Raw genomic sequence first — 25,076 nt, forward strand, 5'->3', positions numbered from 1 at the left:
TTCATTGAATAGTTTATTGAAGTACACAAAGAGGCTTGTGACAATAAAATAATTCATTTGTTTTGTGAAAATGCCACACAATAGATAGAGCCAACCTTCACACAGCTCTTAGACACAGTAGGTAGTGATACACCATGCTTGTAGAAACAAGTCAATCCGTCTCAAGAGTTTGACAAGCTACAGGGGGAAAATTGTCCAGTTTAAGTAAAACACAAAATCCATATGAGCCAACCACAAAAACCATGGATTAAAGAAAAGGCCTGGCCATCAATACATTCAGAGAATGAAGTATTAAGACAAACTGGCTTACAGAGCTGATTTGCAATAATGAGGTTCAGCCATGCCTTCTACAAAGTGCATCAGAATGGAAGCAATAATAATCACTGCAGTAAGGCATGGGAACAGTATTGTTAATAGTCAAGAAACTTCAATCAATGCTGCTGTTAGGTACAGATACATTTTAGACAGTGATGTTAGCAAGAACACATACATTTCCTACCAATAGTTGTCCAAGTCCAAATCCAGAGATTTGAAATATTTTCTTCTGAATATTATTTGTAGTGGTACAGGAAAATGATGTACTGTACATAAACAGATAACAAAAGTAAAGGTCCACAGTGTAGAACAGGGCATGCTCATTGTTTTGGTTTTATGGACCACAACTTTACGGTTGTTGAGTTTCACTGTTCTCATCAACCTGGTTTCCAGCAATGGCAGGAAGCTGTTTTCAGTAAAAAATATCTGCTAAACCAGCTTGTTCTGCTGTAACCCGTCTAATGTTTAATAACTCAAGAAGCTGACCCTTTGCATGACCAGGGTTAATTTATTTTCTGAAATAGACTCTTACATTTCAAGCAGCAAAGCAGTGTGGAATGGGGTGAATTTTAGTAACATCAGCAAAAGCTCAACAAGGAATTTATGAGAGCTCACCACATTGTGGTCACAACATTAAACCTGTAGAGAAACATCAGATGTACTGTCCAACTTTGGGATGAAGCCTTGTCTGCAGCCTTACCCAGAGTCAGATAATAAGGACATTATTTTCATTTTTGTGTATCCAGTACAGAGGTGTCCAGGATGTGGTTGGCCTAGGTTAGCAGAAAGACTGGAAGTAAAAAGAAACTACAAGCCAGTTTTGTCAAAAGTAAAAAAAAAAACACATAATTCAACAACTTGTTAGATAGCAAGCTACTTTCAATATATCCAAGCCTGTTTTTTCACATTTCTATTTTGCAACAGGTGAAATTAAACGATACATGAAAGTAAGACAGCTCTGACTTTAATCAAAGTTGCACTTTTCATAGCTAGGCTAGCAACAGTTATAAAAAACATGTGTATCTGTACTGAATGCACACCGATAAAACAGACATTGGTCTTCTTATCTGACTCTTGGTTTCCCAAAATGTTAGAACAGTTTAGCCACATACCTCCAACATTCCCCAATGTCCTGCACCCATGCAAAGTGTCTCAGAGTAATACAAACACTCAACAAACTGGTTTTAATCAGACCAGACCAGATATAATCTGATCACAGAGGCAGAAGAGCTGATCTTTCCCATGTTGCATTAAGAGAGGCAGATTTATGAAACTACATGGTGAAGTGTCTTGTGTAGTCGTATTCTATTGTGGGAATGACGGCCTGGACAAACTTGAGGAAAATCAGAAGATACCTGAAAGTCTCAGTTAAGGAAAACACAGTGGAGCATTGAGATAAATTACAATACAGTAACACAGTAGGTGTGACATGTTGGCAGACTTAAATATAACTTTGTATTCAAATGAACAGTAAAATGAAGAGTAGAATCCAAGTTACTAGCAAGGATATGGTTAGGAGTAGAATTAGTCTAAAGCATCAATAGTGGCCCTTTGCAGCTGCAATCATCCCACAAACATACTGTTATCAGACCCATACCACAACAATGTAGCAGTAGAGGAAATGACATGGGCCCAGACAGTTCAATACAACCCGAGATATAAGGGAGATATGAGATATAATAAATAGTATGACAAAATCTCTGACTGAAAATGTATATTGTTATATCATTTGTTTCATCATGATATTTTTTGTGTAGAAATGAACAGGTTTAACTGATGGTGACACTAGAGAAAAGGTCTAGAAGTCACCAACTACCTTATCCATACCAAATATCATGGGCTTAGTTGCTGGGATATCTTCCAGTGTTCAAAGTGTTGGGACAGATGGAACATCACAAGGCCCAAAACAAGCAGGCAAAAATGACTTCAACAATCTCACCAAGGGGGATATTTACTAAATGGACTGCATTTATATAATGCTTTTCTAGTCTTAGCGACCATTCAAAGGACTTTACACACTACACTATTATTTCTAGTCATAGTTCCATTATCTTTATTGTGACTATAATTGCCACTGTTCATTGTACCTCCAACCGGCACCGTCATACAACTGCCACCAAGAACTTGGGTCTGTCCGCGGTTTCTCCCAAAAGGACGTTTTCCTCACCACTCGAGGTTTCTACCTAAAAGGAAGTTTTTACTCGCCACTGTTACACTAAATGCTTGCTTTTGGGGGAATTATTGGAATTGTTGGGTCTTTGTAAATTATAGAGTGTGGTCCCTACTCTATCTGTAAAGTATCTTGAGATAACTCGTATTATGAATTGATACTATAAATACAATTTAATTGAATAGATTGAATTTCACTACATTGTACTCTACGATTGTATGTGACAAACAATAAATTATTCTTTCTTCTCCTCAACATCAGCACCCCAGAGAACCTGTCATGGTAATCACACGTCTCCACCCTGGTAAAGAACACTCAGAAACTGCTGCATTTCTTTAAGAAACTAATGAAGGCAAAATCCCCCTGCCAAGTTACGGTTAACTTTTAGAGGGGAACAATAGAAAGTATCCTGACTAGAAATATTACAAACTGGCATGGGATGTGCACAGCCTAGGACAGAAGGGCTCTGCAGGGGGTCATTAAAACCACCAAGAACATCATTGGTACTTATCTACCAAGCATCAGTGTTATCAGTGAGGTAAAAGACAATACCCGCCCCAGCAACAGTCTGTTCACCCTGCTGCTGTCTGGCAATCAATACAGGAGTATCCACTTCTTTCCTCAAGCTGTGAGACTCCTCAACTCCACCTCATTCTCTGCACTCCAACATAAAAAAATGAATTGGAACTTTCTGTTATGCTGGTTTTATTACATTACCATACCACTACATCACAGTCTCTTGGGCTGCCTACTGGAGTTTCCTGGTCAAAGACCTACCACATCTATCAACAGCGGAGCAAACAGCCTAAGCATCTTTCAACTGTTTCTGAAAAGTTGAGAATCCCTTTGTTGATGAGATTTGGAGTTAGCTTCACACACTTACAACAGAGCTAACAGCGGAGCAAACAGCTAAGCTAACAGCGGAGCGAACTGCTTAGCTGGGTTAGGGTTAGCGGTTAGCAACACGATGCTCTACGAACACTCTACTGGCCAGCTCCACTCCACACCAGCCTGAGCCATGGCGTAGAAGCAAGCACCACGGCAGGCCGTCAGGATGACACTCGTGCCCAGCCTACGACTGGAAAATCGCTACACCATTCTGATGGACGATGAGGAGTCCCGCTCTGTAGCAATCCACCTCTGCCACGTCCCTGTGCCGCTCATCCTGGTCCCTCTACACAGTCGGCGCCCCCTCAATCCCATCCTCTGCTGAACTCAACAACCTCCACCCTGGTCATCGGCAGTTCCATGTCCAGAGACGTCTACATTCCCCCTTCACCTAGCGGTCCCTCCAAGGTCTACTGCTTCCCTGGTGCCAAGGTCTGTGACATCCCACACAAACTCCCAAGCATCCTTGCCTGCCACGCTAAGGTCAACAACCCAAACCGACATGGAGCCAGGTTGCTCTCTGGGGCAGTGGTGGCCTAGAGGTTAGAGAAGAGAGCTTGTGACCGGGAGGTCAATCCCCAGACCAACAGGATAAAATCTGGGTGCGGAAAGTGAAAGTCCCTCCCTCATTACCATCACGAGGTGCCCTTGAGCAAGGCCCTAACCCCAACCACTCCAGTGGAGCTGTTCAGTGGCCAGCAGATCAGACTGTGGTTGTGCTGGGCAGTTTCCAGGTGTGTGTGTGAATGTGATCAGTGAACCTCCCCTGAATAAATAAATAACGACCACACTGAGGCATTAACATTCTGTAGAAAATATCAGATTCATGCCCCCCAGGTATAGATTTAAATGCACTGTACATGTGGATGGATATGAAAATGTTTTCTACATATAGTACTACTGCTTTTTTTTTTAATTCATGTAATAGCATGACTTACGCTTATAGTTCTATTCCAACATTGATTTCTGCCCAACGTATAGTGAAAAGGCAATTTTAAAATTAGAAACCTAACTAATATTCTTTCCATACCTCAGCATGTTCCTCTTAAGCCAGACACATTTTCAGCTAACATGAGTCTACTAAATATAGGCACTCTCACTACTAAAACTTTTTCAATCAATGATTTTATCAGTTTCTTGTTGAAACCTGGCTAAGATTAGACAGCGCAGCTGTTCTTGTTGTGTTGCGTTAACAGCATCGGCACATCTTCCGGAACTGATGGGGGCAGTATACGCTTCAGAGTGTTCCAGTCGATACATTCAGAAGTAGGAAGTCATGAGCAAGTGGCAGAAGTCACGCCCTTCTACTTCCGGTACATAACTTTCGAAAATCTATGAACAGAGTCAAGATTCCATATTACTACTACCTAATACTATATTCCATAGTATTAGGGGACCACTAAGGTCTATAAAAAAGCATCCAAAGAGCACCATGTCATGGGACCTTTAATAAAGAAGTTCATGTTTTAAGTTAAAGTAAATGAAATCTTAGAAAATCCTTTTTTTTTTTTTACCATGGTATTGAAATCGGCATCGGGAATTGTGTTATTTTACTGGTATTGGCACCAACTACTGGAATTTTTGTATCTTGACACCCCTAATGGTAAGACCACTCTTTCGGTTTATTCTACATTGGACTGCTGCTATTAGAGCTGCAGCCAGCCAGAAGCAGATGGGCTACACCTACTAAGTTGGATTCTCATTCTGTGTATGAAAGGTGCTATATAAATAAAGCTCATTATTATTATTACCTTTTGGACTACCCTCAAACCAAACCAAAGTCTCTCTAAGTATATATGCTTTATGTATATAAGGATTTCTATAAGTAACTGTATATATTGTTTTTATAATTTTATTGTTCTATGTGTGTGTGTAGCATAAAGGGGGTATAACTTACATTTCATTGTACAACCAAATTAACCATCAGAGGTGCAAAATGTTGCATCACCACAATTTGTTAATCAGTTAATTTTGTGTGGCATTTTTGCCTTTATTTGACAGAGTAAAGGCAGAGTGGAAACGGCTGGCACGAGAGGGGAATGACATGCAACAAAGGACCTAAGGCTGGAATCAAACCCTGTCCGTTGCAGTAAAGTCACCACTCGGCTTCAGATGCGCTCCATTATATAAATTATGATTGTTTTTCCTGTTGTTGAACTTGGAGTATTGTTTCAAGAAAAGGCACAAAAGGAGCTGCAGGCATACAGTTATTGTGCAAGAGGAAGGCTACATGTGAGGAAACATTACTTAAATAGCCTGATGTCATCTTAACAAAAAGATCAGTGATAGAACAAATTATTCAAGATCAGTGGGAGGTTTTTGGTAATAGTTATAAACCTCATTTGACTAGATTGTTTCTGTAAATAACTATCATGTCCCACTAGACAGGAGCTGCTGTCAGCCATTAACAGTCAAGAAAAAACAAGCAGGAGAACCTGAGGGAAACTGAAATGTAAATTTTTTTTGTAAGAACTAACAGGCTGTCGCTGCTGCTCTTTTGTCTTATGTTGTGTTACTGAACTGAGAGCTTCACTGTAATAACTTTCCAAAGCATCTTATATTTCTTGCATTTCTATCTCACTCATTCTTTTGAACTGGCTATAGTAGCTCTAACTCTTTGTGATAAAAAAGTGCTGCACTGCTGTAGAAAACGTGCAATTTTCTGTGGTGCATGGGGTGGGTCAGTGGTCCATTAGAAAATAGACAAACACAAAAGATTAGTACATATCCTCGTAAGTGTCCAGAACAGTCAACTAGAATTGTTGCATAAGTCAAAGAAGCAGACATATAACCAGCATTACCATGAAAGGATACATATGCACTCCCAGCTCTCCACCCCCTTCTGCCACAGTCTCAATGATCTTTTTCATCACTTCAGCATGTCTGAAAGTAAAGGGTGGATCACTGTCTGTGAAAAAGTCTAAAATAAGATTTTTAACACACAGTCACACTATCAAAACACTCTCATTCAAATCCATTAAGACACCAATATAAAGAAAAAACATATGTTTCTATGTAAAAAATAATGGATAATTGCCTGACATCTCTCCATTTAGTGCATGTATAGGTCCTATGCATTTTCAGGTGTGTAATGTGTGTAATAACTAACAAGCGGAGTGAAAATTGTGAACTTCCCCTTGCGGGATAAATAAAGGCATGTCTTCTTCATCAGACGCCGGATGTCCCTCACCTTCCACTCAATGTGCATTACCATTCTTCAAGTTTTGAAGAAAGTTTGGGTCGTGCAAAATATGGCCTGCTTGGTGCTTTTAGGGAATTATTGTACAGATTTACAAAGAAGATGTTTATACAGCATTTACCATCTAACTGGGATGTTTGGGTAAGGGCAAATTACGTTCAACCATGTATCCAGCTAATTTAAATAGCTCGGGTTACTGTATTGTGTAAACAGTTAACTTTAATTAATAAGTTATAAGAAGGAGTTGCTTTATGAGATTATTTTGCAGAGCCACTGTCGCTGTGTCTGGAGCTTAGCGCTGCCCAAGAGGATTTTGATTGGTTTAAAGAAATAAAAACAACCGAGAGCGTTTTTTCCTCCTATGCTAGAATGTATGTGTTGTGTAGCCAGACCTTACTCCACTGTGGAAATAGGTCTGGCAATGCGAGACTAATTTGATTCTGATTCTTGGGGTCATGATATAATTCAAAATCAATTCTCGGTTCAAAATGATTCCCAATTAAAAATCTATTCTGATTTAGTACATAGGGGTGCTAATTTCGGAAACTAGTTTCAAGTTATTTATTGTCAGATGCACAACAATTACAGAAGCAGTCGTTCTATAAAACAGAAAATCACAAATAAAAAATAAAGGAGAATTTAAGACATGCAATAGTGCAAGTTAAAATATAGGGATAAATATATAGGCTACATGATTAAATAATATGGTAACTAATAAAACTCTACTTTAGTCTGCTGTGTGTTTAATAAAGGCGGTGTAGCAAAAAATGTATGGCATGAAAGCAGAGTAAAGTGTGTATATGATTATGGAATTTATATATTTGAAAAGGTTGTATCAACTGTTTGCAATAGTGTAAACATGCAAAGGCAAATCTAAGACAAAAGGTAACATTGATTCATGCTAAACTTGCATTGACTTGGTAAAAAGTTATATTTGATCAGCAACTGTGTATTCAAACTCAAAATGAGCATGCTTAAAGTAACGTGCTGTGGGCCAGGCAAAGCAACCTACAGTACAGGCCAAAAGTTTGGACACAACATCTCATTCAATGCGTTTCCTTTTTATTTTAATGACTATTTACATTGTAGATTCTCATTGAAGGCATCAAAACTATGAATGAACACATATGGATTTATGTACTTAACAAAAAAGTGTGAAATAACTTAAAACCTTAAATTATTCAAAGTAGCCACCCTTTGCTTTTTTATTAATAAGGGAAAAAATTCCACTAATTAACCCTGACAAAGCACACCTGTGAAGAGAAAAACCATTTCAGGTGACTACCTCATGAAGCTCATTGAGAGAACACCAAGGGTTTGCAGCGCTATCAAAAAAAGCAAAGGGTGGCTACTCTGAGGAATCTAATGTTTCTGTGTTTTATGTATTTTGATCATGTGTTTTATGTACTTTGATCATGTTGCTTTGCATGACTAGACTATGCACGGTGTCCAAGACAAATTTCCCAGTGATGGGACTAATAAAGTAAAATATAAGACATGTTTTTAGTTATTTCACACTTTTTTGTTAAATACATATTTCCATATGTGTTCATTCATAGTTTTGATGCCTTCACTGAGAATCTACAATGTAAATAGTTATGAAAATAAAGAAACACATTGAATGAGAAGGTGTGTCCAAACTTTTGGCCTGTACTGTATATGCACTTTTTTTTTTTTTTAGAAGAGGTCTCCACTCTGCGGTCACATCTCATCTTTCTCAGAGAGAGTAAAAATGAGTACCACAATACACTCAGGGGCTATCAGCCCAGCTCAGCAGACAGGAAGTGCTTGCAAGCTGGGTTGAGTAAACAAAGATGGGGAAAGACTGAGGGCTAGGGGCTAGGCTAATGCTAACTCCTTATCGGTCAATTTAATCCAACACCCCTACTGGGCGATATAACAATATATATCGTAAAAATGATATACATTGTCTATTGTATATATTTTTTCTATATCATTTCACTCGCAATGTCAATAACCAGCGGCCAAACTGTGTGATGGCAATATTTACGTCATTCGGACAATAGGGGTGGAACGGCACATGTATTCGTATTGAACAGAAACGGTACGGGCGTCACGGTTCGGTGCATGAATTTACACAGAGAATACAAGGTATAAAAATAAATAAAACTTGCGTGCAAATTAATTAATGTAATGCGGAACTAACGTAATGAGGAACTTCTATTAGATAAACAGGTTCTTTAGAGACACCTAATCTGTAGCCCCGCCTTAGTTCTGAAGCTCTGAGAACAAGCAACAAACGGTGTATCCAAGAACACTTAAATCAGTGTAAATTACGTTAGATCAGACACAGACTGCTGTTGTAGATTAGGGTTACATTTCCAGCGTCGCAGCTCAAAACCGTAACGTTAGTTGAGACAGATGACTTGTTTCTTTATGCTAACTATATTAGCTTTAGCCAGGCAGGTGAAAAATGGCCAGGAGACGTCGTGATAACGTTGCATTAAATCAGGTAATTTAGTTCATCTTTGCAGAGAACAGAGATGCTGTATTTTATAGCTGTGTTTTATAACTGATGGTCTAATTTTGTTTACAAGTTACAGATGGAGTCTGGAGATGATGTGGGGTACTTACTGTTTACATCTTACTTTACACACTTCAGGCTGTTGCAGCTAGCTCAGGGGAGAGATTGTATGACACTAGGTGGTACAGCCTGAGACATGCACAATAAAAAAAATTGCCTTTTGCATTTTTGTTTTGCTTTTCCCTCCATTGTACCAAACTCGTACCGAACTGTGATGTCTGAACCGAACCATGACTTCTGTGTACCATTCCACCCCTATCGGACGAATTACGTTCTGATCCTTGCATGTTATATTAATTTCGCACTAAAGTTCAAAATGAGAAAATAATCAGACCTTTTCATTTATCATGAAGTATTTAACTCACACAACAGTATACAAAAATAGGCTTTGCCATGTGGTTTACAACTATTTATTTATTGAATTAACAGAAAACATGCTCTATTGTGATATCGTTATTGAGATATGAAATGACCTAATATCGGGAAAGAAGATTTTGGCCATATCAGCCCCTAGATTGAATTGCGTACGGCTGGGCAATATTTTAATTTGACCATTTATAGGCATATTGTTTGTACCCTTGTGTCTTTTTTTACCTGCAGGGGTGGACAGAGCACATGGCAGGTGGGGGAAGGTGGGGGTGGTTCTCAATTGTGACTGTCTTCTTCACATGGTCCTGGCTGATGTCCTCATACATCTGTTCTACAGTCAGCGGTTGCCTATCCTGGGAAATGCCACAACAGCTTGATGAGCAGATAGTTTATTAGTGCTGTGTCTAAGTGAGTTTGGTTTGTCTTTCTCTTACCTAGTTTTATAAAAAAAAAAAAAAAAAAAATCACTTTCGCTTACACTTACTACTCTGTATATGTCCTAAAAATAAATGTAACTTAACTGCTACAAAGTATGGTCAATTGTATAAAATCAGAGATTTTCTGAATCTGCTTTACATTTTCATATATAACAAAGGGCTCCCTTCTGCAATAGAACAGATTAACACTTCCATGCTTATATTATTTCAGTTTTTTCACTATTTTATTTTTATTAAACAGGGATATAAAGTCCCATTTTGCCCAAGTACTTACTTCATCATATCCAAACAGCCAGAGTCGAGGGGTCTGGTAGTATTTATCATATGTGATGTACAGGTCATATGTTCTAGTCTGAAGGATGGCATCTTCACTACCAGGTTCTGCTTTGGCTTTGGTTTCAACCATTTTACTGGTATCCAAGGTCGCCTAGACAGAGGAAAGAAGTGTAAGGTGGTAGTTGGAATGACGGTAATTGGTATTAGATCACACAATAAATGATATGCTGCAGCCCTTTGTGACGTCTACCTCATCGGTTTCCAACAGGCCACTCTCCTCGTACTCTGAAGACAGCATTAAGGACAACATAAATTAAAGAACAGACTGTCTGAAAGAAACAAAATAACTGCTTCATTACTGGTCGGGTGGGAGTACCTTCCATATCTGCTGCTTCTCCATCTTCATCATCGTCATTATCATTATCATCATCATCATCACCACAACATGCTGCCGATGTGGCATTCATATTTTTGTCCTAGAGAAATGAAATGAAAAAGACCCATTTGCAACTACACACTTCAACTCTACTGCGGTGCCCCGTCCTCCATTTTCCATTGCAGGTTTAGTACCGCCTCATGCCTGAGGTGAGTGTGGCTGGTCGTCATAGCGACGCCACAGGAAACTGCTGTGACCTAACGCGTCACACACAGAACGATGAAGGTGTGTTGTTTTTGACTCTTGGCATGTGGCTGTTGCCACAGCCAGAAGACAAATTTTGTTTCAAAAGAAGCTGGAGGCAGCAAAAAAAACACAGCCAGCTAAACTTATTTAAAAACGGTGACCCCCGTCTGTCGCTAGCAATGATGACGCAGTGATTAGTGACGATTCTCTCTGACCAATCAGTAGTCTGCAGGTTTACAGGTCACCTTTTGTTATCGGCTCAGCTCATTTGGAACCTGGACGGAGGTGGTACTAAAAAAAGTACCTGTTAACAGGTACCAGGGACTTTTTTTTTTTAATGGAAAACCAAAAAAGGCGAGTAGAGTCGAGGCGAGTCGAGCAGGTACCATGTAATGGAAAAACGCCCAAAGTCAGTGGACACCTGACCCTCACAAAGCTCGTCACATCACCGACAGTATGATAATAACATCAGGACACATACCCGTTCTCACAGCTATAAGAATCTCTCTCTCTCTCTCTCTCTCTCTCTCTCTCTCTCTCTCTCTCTCTCTCTCTCTCTCTCTCTCTCTCTCTCTCTCTCTCTCTCTCTCTCTCTCTCTCTCTCTCTCTCTCTCTCTCTCTCTCTCAATGTATGAAGCATACCTTTATATTGTCCAGTGAAATTTCTTGTACAGCATCTGTAACTCCTAACACACCTGCTGAGACACAGCAGTGTCAGGAAATGTTTAAAAAGAACTAGAATTGATAAGGAATTGACAAGTGGTTTCAGAATCTGGTTTTAAGAAATTGGTATTCAATTCTAAGTAATACCTTCAAGCACACTGTATAACAATTAACTGCAACCACTACTATTACATTAGGTAGTGTATCTATATAATATTCTGTGAATTATAGTGTGATAACTCAATATATTAGTGGATATGTGGTCCTCTGTAAGTCTCTGCTGGTTAGAATGAGGGGTTGATGCACAGATTGAGTGAAGTGAAGCCAAAACATCTCGATCGCCCCATGGTGGCAGGCTGCACTCTAGGTCATAAATCCTTCTCCATCCATGGGAAACGGACCGAACTAAAAAATCAAAGTATGTGTCAAATAAATTTTTCCCAACGATGGTGGCTGTCATTTTAGATATTTCCTATCACACTGACGTTCAAGTGTTAATTTTTCTGATAAGTTTGGTTTTAATTAGTTATTTGATGCTATAAAAACAGGGTGAAACTTCATGATTGACAGCTGTGATTGACTCGCGATTGGATGGGTGGGTGTATGAGCGGGACTTTGATACCGGGTCTCCACCGCCCGATCCTCCAAAATTACAACATAGCTGCGCCCATATCCGGGATATTTTGGCTTCACTTTTGCACAGTGGGATGATGTAGATATGCTTGGTCCATCTTTATTTATTGTCTATGGGTAGAACAAGGTTTGTTACTTCTCAGGCCCTTGACCTCTTTTTAGCTCACACATATACCACAGATGTGATGTGAATTAGGGCTGCACGATTTATCTAATCGCAATTGCGATGCCACCGCAAAAATTGTGCGATTTGAGTAAACGAAAAGGTGTGCTGTGTGCGTGGCCCTCTAGTCTCTGTGTGCAATGCAGTCTCCACCTTGTAACACCCTTCAATTTGCAGACAATATTAACAACAGATCAACGCCAATAACATCTTAAGAAGCTTGTTGTTTTATTGTTCACTGCTGACTCACTTTATAACGTCTTTGCTATCTCTATTTCCTCTCGCTTTTTCCTTACACAGCCGCTACTCAAAGGCCGACACTGCTCACCGGAGGTCGCAATCTTCTCTTGCTTCACCACTCAGTCACTGACGTCACTCATTAGCACCTGCCGTTCTCGCTCTGACTAATGCCTGATTTATGTTGTGTTGAATCTGCCCTCTGAATTACACTTCCCCATGGATGTATTAAGAGCTGCTGTCGGAACAACTTCCACAAAAGATATGACCAATCAGTGTGTTAGGTAGTAGCATGTGTGTTGTGTATGGTCACGTGAGTATCAGAAGCGTAGAAAGTTTCACAACATTCAGACTTTGAGAAGAGGCTGTACAAAGCATATTTTTAAGCAATATTACACAAGAGGGAAACGGACCGAACTAAAAAATCAAAGTATGTGGCAAATACATTTTTTTTTTGATTTAACGTCATTATTGGTACGACAGTAATGAGGCTAGGACCGAAGCGCTTGCGTAATTGCAATATGACTTTTTCTTCAAATCGTGTAGCCCTAATGTGAATTTAAGTTTTTATTATGTATTTTCAACAGCATCAAATTTACTGCCACCCCATCTGCATAATTGGTTCAACCAATATGGGCTTAGAAAAACTGAACTAGATGCAACCATGCTCAGGATAAATGCAATGTATGGATGTTGAGAGATGGTGTCCAACCTGAGTTGTGGTAAGTGTCCACCCAGCCCCCATCTCCGTCATCCTCCTCTATGATGGCTTCCAGCTCATCTGAATACTCCATCTGTTTACAACGTTTGTAACAGGGAACTGCAAGACCACAAAAAAAGAGTGACACACAAGAGAAGGTTAAAAAAGCTCTCAATGGTGATCTATGTTAGCCAGTAATGGTGTTTTGATATTAAAAGGTAAAATTTGTTAACAATAATAGAGTTCTCCTAAAAAGATTTCTTTGGAGGCTGCCAAAATTAATTCATGGGATGCTTATGACAAGCTGCAACCAGTAGCATTTTCTTGCAAAACAGAGAATAAAGAGCAGAACAGCTGCAAAGTACAGAAAACTACTAGAGCAGGTTTAGCCTAATTGGATATATCCCCTGAAAAACTACTAATAATACCTCTCTTTCACACCAATGGCCAGGGTTGGGCCCTGGTTTTCTGACCAGTGTTCAACCCTTCTTTTGGAAATTCATATCAAGCCAGTCAACATGGGTATATCCTTGGCCATGACAATTCAGAAATTACCTGGGTCACAAGTGGGGAGCAATGCATAAGAATTAAGTGCTAGAAACTGGCAGGGCTTTATAGGGCATCATATTCAGTGAACACCTTACATCACATACTCCAATCCAGCTGTACACCAGCAGAACTAATGTTCCCAAAAGGGGGCGCTACATGTACGAAAAGTTTATATCTTATGAACGACTCCTCCGATTTTTACAAAATTTGAATCGTACCATCTAGGGCCACTCCTGAGGCCATGCCTACAATTAGGGTTGGGCATTGTTTGGATATTAATAGTTCTGATTCCAATTCCGATGCCGGTTCTTATCGATTCTCGATTCCAATTTTTTGAGTGGTGGACTTGAAACGGGCCACATGCTTATTTCACAAACAAGAGGAAAGTTTTATTTTGATTCAAAGGTGGGTTACAGTTTGACAGGGCTTTTTCAATGTAAAATAAAGCCACAGTAGAGCGCTGCTTACTGTGCTCCATGGCTGCAACACAACAAGCGCCTGGCCGCTACGGAAACCAAAACTTGCGCATGTTAAATTTGGAACCCATGATCAGATTTGAAACCAAATCCTCCAAACGATTCCAATAAAAAAAAAACTATTCCGATGGAATCGGAATTTTTGAAACGATTCCAAGTAGGAATCGGTTCTCGATGCCCAACCCTACCTACAATGGTGTACTGATTTGTTAAAGTGGGCGTGGTCTAAAGGAACCATGTTTGGATTCACCTGTTAAACTCATGTGAGCAACTTCAAATTTTCAGGGTAGATGTAGAATGCATCATACACCTCACATACCAAAAATTACACATTTGACGTTAAACATGTTTTTGCCTATAACTCCCATATTACATATTTAAAAACCTTATATCCACACATTTGTTAATTCAATCTGAATCAATTACATAGGACACACCCATTTCCGCGAATTACATTTCTCTCACAATCGCGAAATGTACAAAACCTACTTTTTTGTACTGTTCCAATGCTGGTTTTCACAGGCAGCTTTTTAACTACCTCCATATCAACTTTGGAAGTGAACATTGACCTGGGTTGTGAAGCTGAGTCAATCAATTAGAGTTAACCCTTTCAAACACCCTGGTTGACACAGTCAACCCTGGTTGAGCCCTTGGTGTTAAAGGGGTAGCCTGGGGCTAAAAGTTGAAATGGGGCTAAAGGAATGTAGGTTAATTCTAGAATGTTAACATGACCAACTGACACTAAACCCAGGGCTAGTAGAATAAAGTGTGAATCGTGCTTGAGTTATGGTGCGTTCGATTATTTATCCGTGTCGGAGTTCCGACTAGGAAAACATACGTTGCCTAGCAACAAGCACCAACACTCCACTTTTCCTCGGATTTCCGAGCTCGGAACTTGGACAACCGTGAGGACACCGAGCAAGAATTCCGATACGGATTCCAAGATGGCAGCGCCCTGTGTGACTTGTAGTATGAATTGTTGTCATTATTTTTGGACCGCGTTGGCTGTTTAAATGAAGATTTTAATCACTCGTATTACTGCAATACCTTACTGCGTCCGTTTCTCTGCCTGTTGGTATGGGAATCGGTCTTGTTGTGAGTGCAATATTGAATGAAGCCTTGTTTGTTAAATTGGCTAGCGTTACTACTCGGCCAGTGCTACCATAGCAACAGCTTTCCGGGTGGTGTCCGTGTTTTTTCTCCGACTCGGACGCGCAAAACATACCAGAACGCTTGAAGTGTGGAAATTACGTCATATCCGAGGTCCGAGTCGGTTCATTGAGAATAATAGAACGCACCATTAATCCTGGACTAAAAGAATGCACTGTGAAAAAGGCTTTAGAAGACAAACACAACCACCCTATCTGCATTTAAGGAGGCTGAACTGTGCCACTGAAATAAGAATTTAAATGTTGTTAATTAGAAATTGTTTAAAATTAAATCCAGGAGCCTTTAAAATTATGTACTTTTCATTATTTACATTTTCTAATGTGTCATGCAATTACATCCCTGCCAAAATTTATTTACAGTTCTTTTTGATTTAAACAGTAATTTAAAGATGCTTTCCCTTTAATGTAAAGACATGCAGCCGCACTGTGGCCCACACTGCAAATTAAATTAAGTAAAATGCATGGATAATGCAGAGTTGCTTCGCTAGAGAACTTAATTAACTTAATTTATGGAGGAACTGGAGAGTTTTAAATGTAACAAATACATATTGTTGATGTGACAAAGTGATTTGTGGAGTGGACTTCAAATTCAGTGAAGAACAATGACAAAACTAAAAGATGAAATTAATGAAATACACCTCTTACCGTTGCGTGTCAGGAGAAACTGTTTATCCTGGGGCAAATATGGCTTCACCTTGACTTCTTCTCCAGTAGCCCTGACGGGAGATGGAACCACAGATATAAAATACATATCCGTCCTTATTTTAACCGTCACTAAGGCCCTGTCTACAAATATACAGATATTTTTGAAAACGGATGTTTAATGTAAGTATATCAGCAATTTAACGGTAATAGCCTTTCTTATCCGTACTACCCAGTCCAATATATGAGCAAACATCACCGTTGTGGTACTATAGGGTAAAAACAAACTTTACTAAATAATTACAAAATAATAATAATAAAAAATAATAATAATTTAAAGTACTGCTAGCCTCTGTCTATATGAAAGTTAATCATTGAACTTACTCTCCCAAACATCAATCATGCTTCCAAGAGCAAATAATCATATTTCAGGGGGGGGGATCTTACCATGAGGAAATCATATATCTGTGATTCACCTCGAAGTGAACACTCACCATTTCCATGTGGGGCAATGATGAACCATGTGATCTCCAGCTGCTACAAACTAAAATACAAAAAGAGAGGATTAATGAACCATACTTTTACAGATAGGTACTCAAAAATCATACAGCCTATTTACATAAAGTAAGTTAATACAACACATAATCCGAATTTTGTATGTTATTACCTCTTCTGGTGTAATGACTCCAGTCTCTTTGAATTTCGATTCCTGTAAAAACAGAACCAAAACTGTATCATAGAGGGATATACAGGCTTTTAAAATATAGCATTAACCTCCAGCTCTAATGTGCTGCGTATTTACAAAAAACAAATGCAATTTCACATAATTTTGAACCATTATTACTACTTCCATATCTGTGTACATATCGTTGGAAAAGCTAGAGAAGATTATAAATAAACAGGACCCCAAAAAGCTTAAAGACAAAACTTGCTACATAATTCCACTGGGGAACAACTAGAACCATTAGATCTGGGGGAAGTAATTTAGTTAGTTTTGATGCTAAGTGGTATGGCCCAAATCGACATGGGTGCTGCTCCTAAGCCTTATGCTAGTAACGTTAGGTGAAAATCCTGCATTAGGAGTATCCAAGTAAGTCCCATTGAAAACACTAACAAAAATAATAATAACGCATGTTACTGTAGGATATAGCGTTGATAATATGTGCATGTTTGTATGATATCTCATAGTAGCCACCACCTAACAACAAGTTAGCTCGTGTAACGTTAATGGAAGTTTACCTTCAACACTGGAGTGAGAAACTCAGCCACTCCGAGAGCTGTCCCTTTTACTGTGTTTATCACGTTCTGCATCTTGTAGAGTTCCCTTTAGATAAAACCCAAGGTTCTTCAAAACCGTAACGTGAAAATTATAATTATAGCTACTCAAGCACAGTGCCAACAAGAGCAAATCACATGATACGTGTAAACACTTCCGGTATCCGAATCTCACGAGAAGTGTGGGGATGACATACTGTAAATGCGCGTGAAAACGGTCGTTGAAATAGCGCCTAGTTTGTTGATTATAAAAGGGGCTCTGTTGCTACATTAGCTGCAAAGTGACGTCCCTGTTGTTTTTGTGCGAGTCAAGTAGTAAGGCTAAGGTATCAGTGCGCATGTGGCTCCATTCATAACAAGGTCTCACCATGTGGAGGTACTTAAGGTCGGTGTTATGGAAAGCAAAGCTCATCCGCGGCGTTTTCAATACAGCTCAGTCAGTCAACACTGACAAATTCATTTCAAATGGACCGTGTAGCAGTGTTTCAGGGAAGAAATGGGTGAGACCCAGCGGGTTTGCCACGGGTTTAAAGACTTTCAACAGCCTGACCAAACAAAAGGAGCCTCTCATTCTGAAAAGAGAGAGAGTAGCTACCTGGTACGGAATATCATTATATGACAAATGTAACGTTACACCGTATGCATAATAACCTAAGTTACACAGCATTTTACATGTTTTGTGTTACAGGTATAGCTGTGGACCCACCGTATACGACCATGCCCATCTGGGTCATGCATGGTAATGATATAAACACTTTTTTTATGTAAGCCAAAGATTGTAAAATGTGTTTGAGCTAAATGCTTTTGTGTCTTGTCATAGCTCATATGTCAGGTTTGATATCCTGCAGAGGATTTTGTCCAGGTTGTTTGGAATCACTGTCATCCATGCCATGGTCATCACTGACATTGATGACAAAATTATCAAAAGAAGTTGGGAGGTAAGATCACAAGAGTGTGTTAAAATTAATGATTCTTATGACTGCTGCTTTTGATCTGTTGAAAGCATTATTCAGAAAATTTGCTTCTCTTGTTTAATAGGAAAATGTTTCCCCAACCACCATAGCCACAGTGTATGAGGATGAATTCAAGAGGGATATGCTGTCATTAAAGGTGTGTGATTAGGTCAAAGCTAATGTATAATATTTAATTTGCTTCAAGAATGACATAAATTATTTTAGATTAATTGTGTGAGACACTCTTAGAATAGCGCATTTAAAGGTGCCCTAAGTGATGTGACGCGTTTTTTAGGCTACAACATTTTTTGTCACATACAGCAAACATCTCACTATCCGCGAGCTGCCTGTCCCCTGAACACACTGTAAAAAACATGCAGCCTCTGTAGACAGCCCAGGCTCCACAAACCGCAACAAAAACAAACCACGCCAACCCGCACAACGAACCATAACAAACCGTGTTCCAGCCAATAACCGACAAGAAGGAGTTGGTTGACTCATGAACGCACATTGTGGAATAGCATATGTGCTATCGCTGCTGCAGTGATGGCTCAATCAGCTCCTTCTTGTCTGTTATTGGCTGGAACACGGTTTGTTATTGTTTGTGGGGCAGGTTGGTACAGTTTGTTTGTGCTGCCGTTTGTGGAGCCTGGGCTGTCTACAGAGGCCGCATGAGCTTCAGAGACCGCGTTTTTTTACAGTGTGTTCAGGGGACAGGCAACTAGCAGATAGTGAGGAGATGTTTGCTGTATGAGACAAAAAATGTTGTAGCCTAAAAAATGCCTCACATCACTTAGAGCACCTTTAAACATAACATGGAAAAAGGCCACCACTTTTGTTAAAATCACTTTTGTTTTTAAGGTGATTCCTCCTGCAGTGTATTTAAGAGTCACTGAAAATGTGCATCATATTGTCACATTTATTGAGGGGATCATCAAAAATGGACACGCTTATGCCACAAAAGAAGGTGAATATATAGTAACTTTAGGAATTCTTGTTATTTCTCCTATGAAATAATGGCTGTATCCCCACAATACCTAATTCAACATTTGTGAAATGCCTTGGTTGTAGGTGATGTGTATTTTGACATCCAGTCCATTGGTGATCGTTATGGCAAATTTGTAGGAGCAGTGGATTCTCAGGGAGAACCTGGTAAGTGTTTCTGTCTGCTTCACTCAGTGTCAGTCATTTAGCCATATAAGAGGACTGGGGCTGTATTACAGAAACTTCCTGGAGAAAGATTTTTACAAAGCAAACCCTATCTAACTTTAGGAATCCTATATTTTCTCCCTTCATCCTATCTTATGTCAGGTTAGGAAATACTTAGTCTGGATCAATGAAAGTACATTTCCAGGATAAAGCCTGACATCTGGCGCAATGTCAGACCTGCTTGGTTCTTTCAGCGAATGATTGTAAATGTTTACAAGGAATATGTTTTTGGCATTTACTATTTCTAACTGGGATGTTTTGGGACTGACTGGCAGGGATTGCTATAAACGAAGTACACACAGCGATACACTGGTAAGAGCAAATTACGTTTAACCATGTATCCAGCTAATTTAAATAGTTCACATTACAGTATTGTGTGTGAACAGTTAACTTCATTTAATATATTATGTGGTGTTTTTTTTTTTTTTTTTTTTGGGTGCAAACTCATGAGACTATCTAGCAGAGGCACAGTTTTTGCAATTTTTGACATTAATAAATATTAATATATTACAGTAGGTTGTTTCTCTCTTGGGTGTCTGATTGTAATTTCCTGCCTATAGGCCATAATACCATTTAGCATTTGTACATAAGAAATTGCTTAAAGTAGTATATTAGCCATTTAGAATACCAAAGACAGTGATTACATATTAAGATCAGGCAAAATTGAAAAATATTGTCTGCAATATAATGCATAATTATGAGATTATCTTCATGATTGAATGCATGATTTGTTCTCTTGGAGCAATAATAATCAAAATTCTACCAAAATCTTTGTTTTTAGTTCATTCTAGACAGGCACGGTTGACTTACACTCATTAGTTTGAATAAAAAACATTGTTGATGTATTGGTAGAGAGAAATGCAAGTATTATAAAGACAACATGAGCCTCTTTCACCACAGGTTCCAATGCAGAAATTCTAAAACTTGACGCCATATGGTTGATCCCAGAATGGCCAAGTCAAAATTGCATGTCATATGTACTGTTTTATATCTATGTAAAGAAATGCAAACAGCCCAGAGCATTTTTTCTTTTATGAGATTATACGAGACTAGGAAATACTCAATCCAACATCGGTTATCAACTTTTACGTCTGCTACCTAGCAACTGATGCTACTTTCTTATCTCGCCAAGCTAAACACACTGAAACCTACCCTACATTGAAACATACAATAGAAACAAGAAACTGGCATTTGTTTCCCAAATAGATTTTTCTAAATTTGGTCCTTACCGTAATTACCATGTTTACCAACAGTTAGGATAGGATCTGCATGTTAAGAAGTTTCTGTAATTCGGCCCCTGGTCTGTATCACTAAAGACAATTATTTGGATGCTAAAGATGCATTTGATAGAGCGGAGTGCAGTCATTTTTTCCAAATGTGAGACTTTTATGGGAGAACTCTTCCCACCAGGAGAAGTACTTATATCTGTTGATACAGATACAGACTTTAACAAAGTGGGATTATTTCCCACTTTGTTAAAGTAGTTTTGGCCTCAACTCTAAAATAATGTATAATAATGACTCAGTAATAACAGAATATTATTCTCTGCAGCTATTCTTTCAGTTTTAATTTCTCAAAATGTCATTCAGAGTTCTGCTCACTATTCAGTGGGCCATTAAAGGTTCTGGAATGTGTTTTTTTGAGAAACCGTGTAATAAATGCCAGTGCTTGTTCTGTATTAGGCAGACTATATGTTGGCTTTACTAATGGACAACAAACTGCACGGTTCTACAGGCAGCACAAATAAACGAGACTCAAGGGATTTTGCTCTTTGGAAGCAGTCCAAACCTCAGGAACCATACTGGGAATCTCCATGGGGCAGAGGAAGACCTGGCTGGCATATTGAATGCTCTACCATCGCTAGGTTTGGATTTACAACACCTGTCTGCTTTATTTAGTCTTATATTATACACTGAGTTTATCCATGGGCCTTTCTGAGGATGCAGGTTCAACATAACCATGCCCTCAATGCATAAAGAAAAGACTTGAAGAACTGTATTCTTAATTAAGATCTATGCGCCTAAAATGTTGTTAATGAATTACTATGAGCAAATGCTTCCTTTTTTTTTTTTTTTTTTTTTAAATTGAAAGGCCTAAAAAATGTGGTACTGAACAAATGGGAATAATATGAAAGGATTTCAGGACAACTCATATGCAACTGTGAATTTGATTTATTACAGATAAGCGCAGTCTTATAGAGCATCGCAACAGAGACAATCGTACTGCAAACTTAAACTCAGCTGATGTTTTTTTAGGTCTACCTAGCTAAAGCTAATGCAGTCTAATCCTGTAAGAATGTTCCGTTTTTGTTAAAACAGTTTTGGAGAGATGTTGATTCAACTATGATCATTTTGGAGGCTGCAGTTTGTGCTGCTTTTGGATTGTATTAGGTTATGCTGAGAGGTGTTCCTAATATTTAGACTAACCTTGCTGGTATAAATGGGTTGAATTAGTTTAAGCTATGTGTACTTAAAAAAACTGGCAACTGAGCACTTATAAGCCTATTTCGAGTGTATTAACTTGTCATGGACAGTGTTCAGGCTGTAAAGAAAAATGTGAATGCAGTATTTTTTTTCCATATTATGATTGACATCAAATTGATTCATGGCAATTTTAATAGCCTTTTTTTTATTAATCAAGTAGAAAGTTGATAATTTTCTCTCTTTAAAGGGTAACTACCGTTTTTTTCAACCTGGACCCTATTTTCCTATGTTTTTGTGTCTAAGTGACTGATGGGAACAACAATCTTTGACATTGGTCCAGTGTTAAGCAAGAATGTTGCAGTCAGCAGCGGCGAAACAATCTACAATGTAAGTTAATAGGGCAATTATCCAGCTTGTATTTATCTTCTCAAAAGTGCTCGTTTTGCCACTGAAAGGGTTAGATTAATATAAGTGTTGGAAAAGTGGAAAGACAACCTAAAACGGCTTTCCATATTTTTATTTAGTTTCTGTCGACTTTGAATGAAGTGTATTTTACAATGCTAAAATTACTGTTTATTTACGTGGAGTCTGGTGGGTTTAGCGAACACAATTTCGCAAATGTTTTTATGTTTAAAAAAAAAAGGATCTTAACAGAAAGGTCGACCTCTTTAGAAATCCTTTTCATAATGTTGTCAGACAATTAGAATATAAATCTGAGCCTGTTAGTGACAGAACGAGCACTTTTGTTAAGGTAAATGCAAGCTGGACAATTGCCCTATTAACTTACATTGTAGCTTGTTTCGCGGCTGCCGACTGCAGCAATCTTGCTTAACACTGGACTAATTTCAAAGATTGTTGTTCCCATCAGTTAGCCTGATGTGGTCATACTCAGATTCGATAGTCGAACTTCCCGACCTCGAATGTTGTGGGCGGGGCTAAGTTCGGCTGGCATCCAGGCTACCCATCAGTCACTTTGACAAAAAAAAATAGGAAAATAGGGTCCAGGTTGAAAAAAAAACGGAAGTTACCTTTTAATATCATTGTAAAATTAATAACAAACATTTGCAGTTGTAAAAGATCGCTATGGTCTCTTTGAACTTGTGATTGCCATTTTACAGATTTATCAATTCATGGAAATAATCAATAGACTGTTTAATAATTATATTGCATGCTCTTCAGACTCAGTCTTTTGTGTTGTTTTCTCTGTTGCGGTTTCAGCTCAGTGTTTGGGAGTCAGCTAGATATCCACTCTGGAGGTATTGACCTGGCCTTTCCTCACCATGAGAATGAGGTTGCTCAGAGTGAAGCTTATCACCAGTGTGGACAATGGGCAAACTACTTCCTCCACTCAGGTAAATCCTAACTCGCAAACTGTTATTGTTCCTAAAGATCTAATAAATTGTGTTGTGTGAATTCTGTATTGTGGTTGCCAGTTCACCAGAAAGACTTCTTTACACAGTGGTTAGAGACCAAGGGAATATTAAAAATTAAGTATATTCCTGTATTTTTTTTTCAACTAACCTCTGTGAGAACTCTGAACACTGCACAACCACAGCCACTTGGCTTGACATATGGAGAATATGTCAAGTCAAGTGGCTTCCTCTCTAAAGATTGCCAATCCTAGTGTTTCTGTTTTTTAAAATGTTCACCTGGTTTATTGTTATGCTTCTAGGACACTTACACCTAAAAGGCAGTGCAGAGAAAATGTCTAAATCTTTAAAGAACTATGTCACCATCAAGGTAAAGTCATTATGAATTATTCATCACTTATTGAGTAACTTTAAGAATAAATCTCTATCTTCCCCATTGTAAATTGCAGTTTGTCAAAATAGTAATTCTGTCTTTTCTTGTCTTCAATTAGGATTTCTTGCAGTCTTACTCTGCCAGTGAATTTAGGATGTTTTGTCTTTTGACCAAATACAGATCAGGTGGGAAAAATAAGTGGTTCTTTTTTTTTTTATGTCTTGGTTTCTTCACTCTGTGCTTTTGCCCAGTGTAATGTGAAATGAAGGCAAATCAAGAAATCAAATCATTAAATACATTTGAATCCCTATCCAAAAAACTAAATGTATTCATAATTAATGACAGAAAAAATGATTTAACTTCATTGGTTTTAACCTATATTTTTGGAACTGCATAATTTAAAAGCAAAATCAATTGTTTTTCTAATATCCGGCAATTCATGTTTAATGTAATGAACACTGAAAGAAGTAGGTAATTATTTCAGTGGCACACTTCAGCTTCCATATTCTACACAGTAATGGTGAAGGATGTAAGCTGTGTCTTGTGTGACATTTATTGCAGTAAGATGTTTATTTTTAAATATTGAACAGAAGAGCATTCATGATTTCATGGGGTGTCTCCACAGCTATAGACTACAGTGAAAGCAGCATGTTAGAGGCTCGGACCTCTCTGGGCACCATCTCCACCTTCATCCACGATGCTAAGGCCTACATAAAGGGTCAGCTGCAGTGTACACCTGTACAGGAAGCTGTTCTCTGGGAGAGGTAGTAACTTCCTCCACAGTTTGATCAATTCATTGATGTTTTGGATTGTCTTCATTGTATTTGTATCTCATATCTCTCATATCAAAAAGTGCTGTTTTAGCCACTAACAGGCTCAGATTGTTATTCTAAGTGTCTGACAAAATTATGGACAGATAGTGTTTCGCTTTTCGGCGAAAATTGCCGTTTTGGCTTTTCACACAAGTCATTTGGCCAATGACAATCACTGACATAAGCCATTATCTGCCAACAATATAATTGTTTTCTCTAACGTTGTTGTTAACATGTTTAACGTTAACGTTCTAATGGAAAGCAAGCTTTTCGGCTAGTCGCTAAACCATATACCGTGCACGCAAACGTTCGTTGAGCCTCTGTCCAAAATTCTGTCATTTCGTTCAGTTGACAGTTTGTAACTGACTTGACCACCTGACTTTGCTATTTATATACATCAATGATTGAAACAAGGGACGTCCCTTACATTCTAAAACCACCCACTGGCAACTTGACAAGCTGAGTCACAGGCAAAACCATCAGCTTGCTTGACCCGGGCTGAGACGGGCCAGTTTTGACCGCTCCAACTTTTTCCTGCAACGTTCCTAAACGGTTTTGTCTCGCGAATCTTTGGTCCGATTTGGGCCTCACTTATTTTGTTCTGGTTC

At 38.7% G+C, this 25,076-nt stretch overlaps 2 protein-coding genes across 3 annotated transcripts in view; one reads left to right on the forward strand and one right to left on the reverse strand.

Annotated features, from left to right (window-relative positions):
• atg3 (autophagy related 3) lies at positions 1-17,632 on the reverse strand. 2 transcript variants are annotated; one of them, XM_028571547.1, is made up of 12 exons: positions 17,293-17,632; positions 16,721-16,762; positions 16,548-16,597; positions 16,057-16,127; positions 13,230-13,337; positions 11,464-11,519; positions 10,576-10,675; positions 10,450-10,484; positions 10,198-10,350; positions 9,712-9,839; positions 6,188-6,256; positions 1-1,670 (listed from the first exon to the last, which is right to left on the reverse strand). In XM_028571547.1, exons 1-12 carry the CDS (start codon positions 17,362-17,364, stop codon positions 1,589-1,591), a joined length of 966 nt encoding a protein of 321 aa, XP_028427348.1. In that variant the 5' UTR covers positions 17,365-17,632; the 3' UTR covers positions 1-1,588. The 2 variants fall into 2 exon arrangements, with proteins under 2 accessions (XP_028427348.1, XP_028427349.1); XM_028571548.1 differs by having other exon boundaries at positions 11,464-11,516; positions 17,293-17,629.
• cars2 (cysteinyl-tRNA synthetase 2, mitochondrial) overlaps positions 17,449-25,076 on the forward strand; it is a 12,818-nt gene continuing 5,190 nt past the window's right edge. Inside the window, exons 1-11 of the mRNA XM_028571546.1 lie at positions 17,449-17,926; positions 18,017-18,067; positions 18,149-18,266; positions 18,367-18,438; positions 19,143-19,248; positions 19,353-19,433; positions 21,225-21,354; positions 23,132-23,265; positions 23,586-23,653; positions 23,775-23,841; positions 24,282-24,420. Of these exons, the coding sequence (XP_028427347.1) occupies positions 17,697-17,926; positions 18,017-18,067; positions 18,149-18,266; positions 18,367-18,438; positions 19,143-19,248; positions 19,353-19,433; positions 21,225-21,354; positions 23,132-23,265; positions 23,586-23,653; positions 23,775-23,841; positions 24,282-24,420 (1,196 nt within the window). The 5' untranslated portion in view covers positions 17,449-17,696. The remainder of the gene's footprint in view (positions 17,927-18,016; positions 18,068-18,148; positions 18,267-18,366; positions 18,439-19,142; positions 19,249-19,352; positions 19,434-21,224; positions 21,355-23,131; positions 23,266-23,585; positions 23,654-23,774; positions 23,842-24,281; positions 24,421-25,076) is intronic.

This window comes from Perca flavescens, chromosome 24 (assembly GCF_004354835.1).
Source record: "Perca flavescens isolate YP-PL-M2 chromosome 24, PFLA_1.0, whole genome shotgun sequence".
Lineage (NCBI taxonomy): Eukaryota > Metazoa > Chordata > Actinopteri > Perciformes > Percidae > Perca > Perca flavescens.

What these genes read in the sequence shown, in the direction of transcription:
- atg3 (XM_028571547.1), bottom strand. Translation starts at nt 17,364, where the DNA reads ATGCAGAACGTGATAAACACAGTAAAAGGGACAGCTCTCGGAGTGGCT. An exon ending in GCCTGTTGGAAACCGATGAG is followed by an intron (nt 10,351 to 10,449) that starts GTAGACGTCACA and finishes TCCTCTGTCTAG; the next exon opens with GCGACCTTGGATACCAGTAA. An exon ending in TGCTCTGTCCACCCCTGCAG is followed by an intron (nt 6,257 to 9,711) that starts GTAAAAAAAGAC and finishes CTTTACTTTCAG; the next exon opens with ACATGCTGAAGTGATGAAAA.